The sequence below is a fragment of the Bison bison genome, unplaced genomic scaffold, assembly GCF_000754665.1.
Source record: "Bison bison bison isolate TAMUID 2011002044 unplaced genomic scaffold, Bison_UMD1.0 scf7180017864471, whole genome shotgun sequence".
In the NCBI taxonomy this organism is placed as follows: Eukaryota; Metazoa; Chordata; class Mammalia; order Artiodactyla; family Bovidae; genus Bison; species Bison bison.
The window spans coordinates 37,053,416-37,065,752 of NW_011495032.1; the positions used below are offsets into that span (position 1 = coordinate 37,053,416).

The 12,337-nt window shown below is 39.3% G+C and overlaps 1 protein-coding gene across 1 annotated transcript in view; it reads right to left on the reverse strand.

Annotated features, from left to right (window-relative positions):
• Positions 1 to 12,337, reverse strand: part of BARD1 (BRCA1 associated RING domain 1) — an 89,904-nt gene that overhangs the window by 35,004 nt on the left and 42,563 nt on the right. Inside the window, exons 5-6 of the mRNA XM_010861142.1 lie at positions 8,574 to 8,654; positions 6,713 to 6,885 (exon numbers count right to left, since the gene is read on the reverse strand). Coding sequence (XP_010859444.1) covers positions 6,713 to 6,885; positions 8,574 to 8,654 — 254 coding nt within the window. The remainder of the gene's footprint in view (positions 1 to 6,712; positions 6,886 to 8,573; positions 8,655 to 12,337) is intronic.

Here is a 12,337-nt window from a genome sequence, read left to right on the forward strand (position 1 = left end):
CCCAGATAATCACGATGGTATGATCACTCACCTAGAGCCAGACATCCTGGAATGTGAAGTCAAGTGGGCCTTAGGAAGCATCACTACGAACAAAGCTAGTGGAGGTGATGGAATTCCAGTTGAGCTATTTCAAATCCTAAAAGATGATGCTGTGAAAGTGCTGCACTCAATATGCCAGCAAATTTGGAAACCCCAGCAGTAGCCACAGGACTGGAAAAGGTCAGCTTTCATTCCAATCTCAAAGAAAAGCAATGCCAAAGAATCCTCAAGCTACCGCACAACTGCATTCATCTCACATGCTAACAAAGTAATGCTCAAAATCCTCCAAGCCAGGCTTCAACAGTACATGAACCATGAACTTCCACATGTTCAAGCTGGATTTAGAAAAGGCAGAGGAACCAGAGATCAAATTGCCAACACCCGCTGGATCATGGAAAAAGCAAGCGAGTTCCAGAAACACATCTACTTCTGCTTTATTGACTATGCCAAAGCCTTTGACTGTGAGGATCATGACAAATCGTGGAAAATTCTTCAAGAGATGGAAATATCAGACCACCTGACCTGCCTCTTGAGAAGGAAGCAACAATTAGAACTGGACATGGAACAACAGACTGGTTCCAAATAGGGAAAGGAGTACATCAAGGCTGTATATTGTCAACCTGCTTATTTAACTTATACGCAGAGCACATCATGAGAAACGCTGGGCTGCATGAAGCACAAGCTAGAATCAAGATTGCCAGGAGAAAGATCAATAACCTCAGATATGCAGATTACACCACCCTTATTGCAGAAAGCCAAGAAGAACTAAAGAGCCTCTTGATAAAAGTGAAAGAGAGAAGAGTGAAAATTTTGGCTTAAAACTCAACATTCAGAAAACTAAGATCATGGCATCTGGTCCCAAAACTTCATGCGCGAATAGATGGGGAAACAATGGAAACAATGACAGACTTTATTTTGGGGGGCACCAAAATCACTGCAGATGGTGACTGTAGCCATGAAATTAAAAGACACTTGATCCTTGGAAGAAAACTTATGACCAACCTAGACAGCATATTAAAAAGCAAAGACATTACTTTGTCAACAAATATCTGTCTAGTCAAGGCTACGGTTTTTCCAGTGGTCATGTATGGATGTGAGAGTTGGAATATAAAGAAAGCTGAGAGCCAAAGAATTGATGCTTTTGAACTGTGGTGTTCAAGAAGCCTCTTGAGAGTCCCTTGGACTACAAGGAGATCCAAGCAGTCCATCCTAAAGAAAATCAGTCCTGAATATTCATTGGAAAGACTGATACTGAGGCTGAAACTCCAATACTTTGGCCACCTGACGTGAAGAAATAACTCATTTGAAAAGATCCTGATGTTGGGAAAGATTGAAGGCAGGAGGAGAAGGGGACAACAGAGGAAGAGATGGTTGGATGGCATCACCGAGTCTATGGACATGAGTCTGAATAAACTCTGGGACTTGGTGATGGACAGGGAGGCCTGGCGTTCTGCAGTCCATGGGGTCACAGAGCTGGCCATGACTGAGCAACTGAACTGAACTGAAGTTAATCTCTAGGTCCATCCATGCTGCTGCAAATGGCATTATTTTATTCTATTTTATTTCAGAGTAATATTCCATTAATATTGCAGCTCTTAATATTTCACTGTATACATATCCTACCTCTTCTTTGTCCATTCCTATGTTGATGGACATTTAGTTTACTGCCAAGTCTTGGCTACTGTAAATAGTTCTTTTATGAACACTAGTATGCATGTATCTTTTCAATTAAAGTTTTCTCCAGATATATTCCTAGCAGTAGGATTCCTGGATCATATGGCAGCTCTAGTTTTATTTTTTTAAGGTATTTCCATATAGCTTTCCATAGTAGCTATACCAATTTACAGTCCCATCAACAGTGTTTCCTCCACACCCTTCCAGCATTCACTATTTATAGACTTTTCTTATGGTGGCTATTCTGATTGGTGTGAGGTGGTACCTTATTATAGTTTTGATTTGCATTTCTCTAATAATTAGTGATTTTGAGTATTTTTTCATGTCTCTGTTGGCCATCTGTATGATAAGATCATTGTTTTTAATACGACCTTAATATTGACTTGTAAACCTACAGCCAATATTTTTTATAAAATGAGAATAAAGCAAGTATGCCAGGTATATCACTATTGTTTTATAATATGGCTCTGGAAACTGTGACAAATGTAATACAAAATAAAAGTTAACATATGATCATTTGCTCTTTCTCTTTACTTCTCCCCTTGATTATTGAACAGACCTTTTCAATTGGATTCCTTCCCAGTGTGGAGGTGAACATTTTCAGCTTCATATGTGAACTCTTTAGCACACAAGGCCTTTCACTGCCTCTGCCCACCTTCTCTGGCCTCTTATCTCACCGTCCTCCCTCCCTTCATTCCAGTCTTGCATCAGCTCCTAGAAGTAAAACAAGTGCCTAGGACCTTAGCAACCATCATCCGCTTTCTGCGAAGTCCACCCTCTTATCCTTTTTCTTCAAATTCAGTTGAAGTGCTACATCCTCTAGAAAACCTTTCATGACTTCCTCTAGTCATTATTTTTAGCCCCTATCCTAGATATTCATAGAATCTTGGGGGCACTGAGCTATGAAGACATGTATCATACTATTCTGTAACCACTACCGTAATTGTCTGTTCACATCTACTAGAATACAAGTAGCAGATAAAACAACTGGGGAGATGAAGATGTAAAGGGGGCAAAGGAGAAGAGTGTAAGAGAAAAATCTAACACACATTCCGTTGGAAATCCAGGAAAAGAAGGCATCTAAATAGAAAGAAGCCTTTAGCTTTGAGATAATGAAGATTCCAAAATGTCTCTTCTAGAGCTAAAGAATGGCATTCAGAAATTTAGAATAGGCAAAAGGACACTACTTATCTACAACTTCAATTAGCCGAAGCACCAAGGGCCAAAGAAGGAAGGATAAAGAACAGTTTTTGCTCTTTCTCATCTCTACCCTTCTTCTAGAGATGGAAAAAGTCTAGTCCTGGTTACTCTGAGACAAGATATATTAAGAGTAAAATACACGGTAAGCAGAGAAAAAAAATGGAAGCACACCTGTCAACTCAGATTTCAGAGTCTGAGATATTAACGGCTTAAACGGAAAATGAACTTCAGGCGGAAAAAAAACAAAAGAGTAGTAAGAACCCTACAAAGTCTCCACGACGCCCTCCCCATGCTCTATTTCAGATATGGAGGAAAGCACAAGAACAAATTTCATCTGTTCTCACCTGTTAATACTTAACTCTAAAAAAAAATATACAGAACACTGGCAGAAAGAAAAATAGACCTTAAAAATGTCAAGGCTAGAGGAATTACTTTGGGTGGCCTTGATCCCACAAAAGGGAACAGGAATGCCCAATGGGCAAGAGACTAACAATTCTGCCCAGGGAGCATACATCGTTCGTTCACTCCGATCAATACGGGGAACCAGTTCTACCATCCGAGATAAGGTGCAGCTTACAGAAACTTGGATTTACACATTCTCTTCATAGTTACAGCGAAGTTGGGAGCAGAGGGAGGCAATTCCTATTTTCATCTTGTCTGTCCCTTTAACCAAGAGATGAAAAAATGTATCATCATTTTATGGATTCAGAAAAGTGCAAGTGTTAGTCGCTCAGTCGTGTCCGGCTCTTTGCGACCCTGTGGACTGTAGCCCACCAGTCTCTCCATGGGATATTCCAGGCAAGAATACTGGAGTGAGTTGCCATTCCCTTCACCAGGGGATCTTCCCAACCAGGGATTGAACCCAGGTCTCTTGCATTGCAAGTAGATTCTTTACCATCTGAGCCACTAGGGAAGCCCTTTTGTGCATTCAGAAAAGTGAAAGTAAAAGTTGTTTAGTCATGTCCGACTCTTTGCACCCCCATGGACTATACAGTCCATCAAATTCTCCAGGTCAGAATACTGGAATGGGTAGCCTTTCCCTTCTCCAGATCTTTTCAACCCAGGGATTGAACCCAGGTCTCCCACATTGCAAGAGGATTCTTTACCAGCTGAGCCACAAGGGAAACCCTTTATGCATTCAAAGACTGACCAATTCACTCTACAAATAACTGTGGGTACAGACTACCCAGCATGCTACAGTCCATGGTGTCGCAGAGTTGGACATGACTTAGTGACTGAACAACAACAGACTACATCAGGCCCTCAGGAGGGCCTGGGAGAACAGGCATGATCCCTGGAACACAGAGCACACAACCTAACGAGAAGATAGTAAGAAGCAGGTACACTACCACTTCCATTTATAACCAGGAGGAAGCACCATATACAAAGGACCCACGAAAGCCAGCCAAAAACAAACCATACCAAAGATGAAACCCAAAGGAAGAATATACCACACAATGCAAAAGCATATTTGATGGTTAGGAGGCAAAATAGCTTTGCATATCTTAAGGAAATAAAAATTGAGAAAGACTAGTGCAAAAAAGGCTGAAGAAGGGAGACAGGAGGGACCAGAGAGATGGAGTTGGAGAGATGAGGAAAGCTGGACCACCTGAGGCCCTACACATCAGGTTCTTAAGTCTGACTTCTATTTTTAAAACATTAAGAGTTACCGGGAAGGGTTTTAAGCAAATAAGTCATTTGGCCATAACTGTATATTTTGAAAGCTCTTGGGCTGTGTAGTATGAAGAGTAATCTGAAAAGGAGATCAGTTAGGAAATGGTGAGGCTAATCAGGTCAACAGCAATGATCACAAGATAAAACAGAAACCAAAAAATACAGAAAATACTTAAGTATGATGACCAACAGTCCAGAACAGAAGGAATAACGATGTTTAGAAACAGCTCCCGGTCTGTTACACCTTAAATTAAATCAACTCTTGCAATTGTCCTACAGTTGCCTTAGTATCCTCTACCCAAAATCATTCCTGATTTCAGTCACCAAATAAACCTGCCTTCCCTACTATCCAAACGGTACCAACCAGCTCTCCAATGCAGTAACCATCTGGCATATGTGACTATTTATATTAATTAAAATGTATTTTAAAATGTATTTCCTCAGTAGCAACAGCTCCATTTCAAGTGCTGAATAATAAGAGATGTCCAGTGGCGCCTGAGTGCCTGCAACTGTCACGGAGCGTCTCCATCAGTGCAGAAAGATCCACTGGACAGTACTGGCTGGTGGTGCACCCACACCTGCTGCTTCACCCCATAAGCCTACTGGGAACAACACAGCCATCTGAGAAGGCACCTCTGAAAGCAGACCCGCTAACCGTCTCAGACCCACACCTTGTGTATTAATGAGCTTCACAGTGTAGTGAAGAATCATGGTGTACAAACCATACGACAGACCCTGTGTTTTGGCTCATTAATCCCCACTATACTCTGAAGAAATAGAAAAGCAGCAGGCATCACCCATGTTTTATAGGTGAGGACACCAAGGCACAGAAACTAACCTGACTGAAGCTATAAAGGCAATAATGGAATCACAAATAAAAGCTGGAATCCCTAACACCCTGACCAGTGCTCCATTCGTTAGAGTGGTCATGGCTGATTTAAGCGCCCATGAACAGGAACTATTCTGTTTTACCTGAACAAAGCAACCACCTGCTCTACCAAATGGATCGCTATCCCAAGAGGGTCATACCTGCTAGACATGTGTATATGTATACATACACACAAACACACGGCCTAGTCTAATACACGTGTGTGTAAAAAATTAAAAAAAAAAAGAAAAACAGAAAAATTAAAAAAATAGAAAAGATGTGTTTTCTGAGTTTGCCCCAACCATCTTATCACGTGATGAGAAATAAAGGACATTAAAAACACCAAAACTAACAGCACCAAGGTATAGTAATTTCCTACATTATTATTTATCTTTCAACTATATTATATGATTCCCTATTTTTTAAAAAAATGAAACCTATAAGATCTGCATTTTGGAATCTTTATTCCCTTCTATAAACAGAGCAAGTCCTGACTTCTGTGTGCTACTTCCAAACCTGCAAAAGTAATGGGTAAACAGAGAGGCAATTCTTGCATTTTCATTCCAACTACTTCATTAACTAAAAAGAATAAAATAATATATAGCGAGACATGAACCAAGTTAGAGATTACAGATACAAAATCCACATACAGCATTTACTTGTGACACTCTTGACAACAGCAACTTTAAAATGCAGTCGCCAGCATTCACTGATGTGTCTCCGTTCTCCAATACTGGGAAACAATTTACCTGGAGGTTCACTTGAATGATTTGAAAAATCTAAGAAATAATTTGACTGCACTTGCCTAACATCTGAATTCTTACATATTTTAAATGTGGTTATACTAAATATTCAGGAAAAGAAGAAAAGGAATAGAAGATTTACAACAATTCTAAAGTACTAGGGAACATACAAAGTAGTTATTTACAGGCTTCTAATTCTTGCCTTATTAATAAGTATGAATCAATCTATATAAAAACTGAATGACTTTTTCCAGAAACTCGAAGCTTCCAAAATTAATCTGAAAACTGTTTCTGAATTAAGAGTATACCTCCCTTCAACACGTAAGAATTATAAAGGAAAAGGGCATGAATGCTGATTTTAAGTCTAGAATATATTGGCCACATTTAAATATAGTTGTGAAAAAAAAAAAAAAAAACAGTCATCAACTTAGGTAGTAAAGTCTCTGCTTCATCAAAGACCTTGTTTCAATAAAAAGTCAGCGGAAAAAAATAGGCTTTAAGGTGAACTACTTACACTGCCTCCCTGGAGGCGCCATAGGTGAGTAACAGCTTGACAATGTCCACATGCCCGTTCTTCACTGCGTCATGAAGAGGTGAGTCGTTCTGATACCCAGTGGTGTTCACCAATGCCTTGTGCTGGAGCAGCAACTCCACCACCTTCAGGTGCCCGTGATTGCAGGCTTCATGCTGATTAAAGGAGAATGAGAAGAGCAATGAGGAAGACCACTGAATAATATCATAACAAAGCCACACTTCAGAAAAATAATATGAACCTCTATCAGAAAACCAGTTCTTACCTAAATACTCATGCAGACCTTAAGTTATTGACAAAGTAAAAACTCTTAATAGTCTTTAAGGTAAGATAGGCTGCAATCAAGATTTATGCAATTCATGAAAAAAGACCTTTCTCATTTGAGCCTTGGGTCAAACGCTCTTTACTTGGAAGAAAAAGTAGCTTTAGTCCAATTACAGCTCCTAAATTGCTCTATAGCAAGAAATTAAAACAAGAGTGAAAAAAAAACATAGAAAATATTTCAAAACCAGATCATGCATAAAATCTGAAATCCTTCAAGGCTGAACAGTATTCACTAAATCAACTGCTTAGCCATAAGCTAAGTGGCATATATACACGTAAGCACCCAGCAAAGTGAATATCTTAGAATAAGAATTGGCGAGACAAGCCTCTAGTTGTGGAAGCTACAGATATTGTATGGCTGGTGTCAGTGACAAAAGATATAACACAGAGGAGGTACTCAGAAGGAACTTAATGAATGACATAACCGGTAACGGTGGAATGTTCAAAGATGCTTCACACTGCAAATCTTCCTTAGGTTTAATCATCTGCTAATGATGCCACTGTGTTGTACTCTAAGAAATCTCTGGCATAGCATGCCTTTAAGTACATACCTTCAAATCTTAATAGGCAAAACACCACACTGAATGCTTCTGGTCTATTTCTAAGAGAAAGGACTACAAATTAGGTCTCATGTCCCCTAAATTATTCACCAATTTTTATTAAAGTTTGCCTTAGTTGCTTAAAAGAAAAATTAACCTTTCTTTGAAAAGGTTAGCCAGACTGTGTGTGGAGTCCAAACAACAAAGTGACTCTAATCCAGAATAAACACTCCCAGCTTAAAAAATTGCAGGGAGAAGGCATTATAGACAAGTTTAAAACCTTTTTTGCACCTGGTCTAATGAGAATCTCTCCACTTCTTTGAATTTACAGTTCACAGAATAAGGGTATCCATCTCATCTCTTGATATTCTATGGTTGCATTCAAACCACATGCTAACTGTCCTAATGGTTCATATAGCAGTTGTTTCTATGTACTTGTGCCATTCTTTTTCCAGACTGTTCTTTACATTGTATTTTTAGCAATAAAAAGCAAAGACTTTAAAAATTATTTAATGTGAGCAAAGATTTCTACTACCTCTATGTGTCTGTAATTGGACAGGGTGTAAGTGAGGCCAAGACAGATCCTCAGTAACAACCACTGCCGTGTACTACATTCCTATACCCAGTTCTTGACTTCTTTATCCTGAAAATTGTGGTTCCAGTGACATGCAGTGCTGCAGAATAGAGCCTGATGTCTGTTGTTAGCAGTTAGCTTTCCATACATGTCATAAATTCAATATAGTAGAACCAGACTCTTAAATCTAGAAGCAGTCAGTCAAAAGGTAGGCAATTTTTCACCTGTCACAACTGAAAAGCTAGATGAAACATGATGTTTACCCTTATTTGTTTATAACATAAGTTCTTCAGATTAAAAAGAGACTATATATATGGCAGAGGGGGATATATAGACACCTACATAACTATAATAACTATAAACCATAAACAGAAAGATAATAAAAAACAAACAAGAAGAAAACTACCAATGGTGTCCATCCAGCATGGTCTTTAACATTTGGGTCGCTTCCACTTTGTAAGAGGTATTCAACAGAAGGGATGTCGCCCTAGTAGAACAATGAGAAAGTAAAATTAAAAATTATAAAGGAAAGAAAAAAGAAACTCATGATTTTGTATTTCTTTAAGATTTTGTCTTCTTCAAGATAAAATTTAAATCTGTTCTATGCCCATTGCTCATGAATCAATAAATAATAAGTTACTCATTCATGGATTGTTCTGAGATACCAACTCAAACTTATGTAGTCCATCTCTGAACAGACTCCAATATCTCTGCAATTAGCAACCTGTATCAAAAGTCAAGTCAAAACACCAAGGACAGTAGCCAAAGTTCATCTTATCAGATGAAGTTTTTAAAGTCACCATTTTATTTGTGAAAAACATCCTTTTTGAACATACAAGAAAACGGTTTCTGATTATCATTTAAAACAAAATTAAAGCCAAGAGGGCATCTCGGTGAAGTGAATGTTAAACCCCAAACTGCTGCCTTATTCGTAGTTAATCTACTTATCCTTACAACATTAATTTAGTTTCAGTTCAGTTCAGTCGCTCAGTCCTGTCCAACCCTTTGCGACCCCATGAACAGCAGCACGCCAGGCTTCCCTGTCCATCACCAACTCCCGGAGTCCACCCAAACCGATATCCATTGAGTCAGTGATGCCATCCAACCGTTTCATCCTGTCGTCCCCACTCCTCCTGCCCTTAATCCTTCCCAGCATCAGGATCTTTTTAAATGAGTCAGCTCTTTGTATCAGGTGGTCAAAGTATTGGAGTTTCAGCTTCAACATCACTCCTTCCTAAGAACACCCAGGACTGATTTCCTTTAGGATGGACTGCTTGGATCTCTTGTAGTCCAAGGGACTCTCAAGAGTCTTCTCCAACACCACAGTTCAAAACCATCAATTCTTCAGCACTCAGCTTTCTTCACAGTCCAACTCTCACATCCATACATGACCACTGGAAAAACCATAGCCTTGACTAGATGGACCTTTGTAGACAAAGTAATATCTCTGCTTTTTAATATACTGTCTAGGTTGGTCATAACCTTCCTTCCAGGAGTAAGCGTCCCTTAAATTCATGGCTGCAATCACCATCTGCAGTGATTTTGGAGCCGCCAAAAATAAAGTCAGCCACTGTATTCCCATCTATTTGCCATGAAGTGATAGGAGCAGATGCCATGATCTTAGTTTTCTGAATGTTGAGCTTTAAGCCAACTTTTTCACTCTCCTCTTTCACTTTCATTAAGAGGCTCTTTAGTTCTTCTTGGCTTTCTGCCATAAGGGTGGTGTCATCTACATATCTGAGGTTATTGATATTTCTCCCAGCAATATGAATTCTAGCTTGTGCTTCGTCCAGCCCAGCATTTCTCATGATGTGGTCTGCATATAAGTTAAACAAGCAGGGTGACAATATACAGCCTTGACATACTCCTTTTCCTATTTGGAACCAGTCTGTTGTTCCATGTCCAGTTCTAACTGTTGCTTCCTGACCTGCATATAGGTTTCTCAAGAGGCAGGTAAGGTGGTCTGGTATTCCCATCTCTTGAAGAATTTTCCACAGTTTATTGTGATCCACACAGCCAAAGGCTTTGGCATAGTCAATAAAGCAGAAATAGATGTTTTTCTGGAACTCTCTTGCTTTTTTGATGATCCAGAGGATGTTGGCAATTTGATCTGTGGTTCCTCTGCCTTTTCTAAAACCAGCTTGAACATCTGGAAGTTCACGGTTCATGTATTGCTGAAGCCTGGCTTGGAGAATTTTAAGCTTTACTTTATTAGCGTATGAGATGAGTGCAATTGTGCGGTAGTTTGAACATTCTTTGGCATTGCCTTTCTTTGGGATTGAAATGAAAACTGACCTTTTCCAGTCCTGTGGCCACTGCTGAGTTTTCCAAATTTGCTGGCAGATTGAGTACAGCACTTTCACAGCATCATCTTTCAGGATTTGAAATAGCTCAACTGGAATTCCATCACCTCCACTAGCTTTGTTCGTAGTGATGCTTCCTAAGGCCCACAACTTCAAGTTCCAGGATGTCTGGCTCTATGTGAGTGTGAGTGATCACATTCACCTTATTTTCTCAAAGTTATTTTTCAGGCAAAGGCAAGGCTTATTTTCTCAAAAAAAAAAAAGAAAGAAAGAAAGAAAAACTGACAGCTTACTCTGAAATGCTGAATAAATAAAAGTTACATATGATAAAAATTACATACACCAATGTTGTGTTTCGAGAAGAGCTTCTTCAGGGAAAAGGAAATCTCTCTCCTACAACAAGCAGCCCCAACTCCTGTTGGGGCTATTCTGTATTGATTGAAAAATATAGAAGTCATTAAATCCCCTCAAAAGAGTAACATTTGCTTTTCCTGGGCTGTTTCAGACTACCTCTCAAATACAGCAAATCTAAAATGGTAGCTTACTCAGTTTTCTAAAAACAAAAACAAATCTTCATGCAATATATATTTTTAAGTCCCTAGATTACCAAAGAGACCTTAAATATTCAATGGGCCTAAAAAGTAAGCACTCTCCATGTTTCAAATCAGTTGCGTCACGTCCATTAAAAAAATATTTCCCATAGTTCCTCAGAGGAGCAATTCTACACCTGTGGTACAAGATAGCGTCCATTTAGCTACTTTTGCACTATGTTTAAGTCAGTTCCAAATGACTTCAGGAACATGTGTCAAGATACAAATTTGATTTTTTTAAACAATCCCATGAACACAGGGGCAGATGAACTGCCAGAACTACATACATTCCCAACCTTCAAAATGAAAGTATACACAAAAAATACACAAAAACCTTCTCAAAAATATCCTCAATCTAATTCTACACTGCAGTCACAAAAACATATTAAAGAAGCCTGTAAAATAATATAAACACACCTGTGCAATGGAAGAGTCATATGGAAGTCACATAGGCAATTAGAGCGACAATTTGGAAACTAAAAGCAGAATCTCTTTCAAAGTTGCTAGCCATCTATGGGGTCGCACAGAGTCGGACACGACTGAAGTGACTTAGGAGCAGCAGCAGCCGGTGGTACTTTTCTTTCAAGTCACTTCTTCATATTATCAAAGGTGTCTTCTGTTAACATGTTACCCCTAGACTACCCTGAAAACTATGAATAAAGCTAGTGGAGGTGATGGAATACCAGTTGAGCTATTTCAAATCCTAAAAGATGATGCTGTGAAAGTGCTGTACTCAATCTGCCAGCAAATTTGGAAAACTCAGCAGTGGCCACAGGACTGGAAAAGGTCAGTTTTCATTCCAATCCCAAAGAAAGGCAATACCAAAGAATGCTCAAACTACTGCACAATTGCACTCATCTCACATGCTAGTAAAGTAATGCTCAAAATTCTCCAAGCCAGGCTTCAGCAATATGTGAACCGTGAACTTCCTGATGTTCAAGCTGGTTTTAGAAAAGGCAGAGGAACCACAGATCAAATTGCCAACATCCTCTGGATCATCAAAAAAGCAAGAGAGTTCCAGAAAAACATCTATTTCTGCTTTATTGACTATGCCAAAGCCTTTGGCTGTGTGGATCACAATAAACTGTGGAAAATTATGAAGGAGATGGGAACACCAGACCACCTGACCTGCCTCTTGAGGAACCTGTATGCAGGTCAGGAAGCAACAGTTAGAACTGGACATGGAACAACAGACTGGTTCCAAATAGGAAAAGGAGTATGTCAAGGCTGTATATTGTCACCATGCTTATTTAACTTCTATGCAGAGTACATCATGA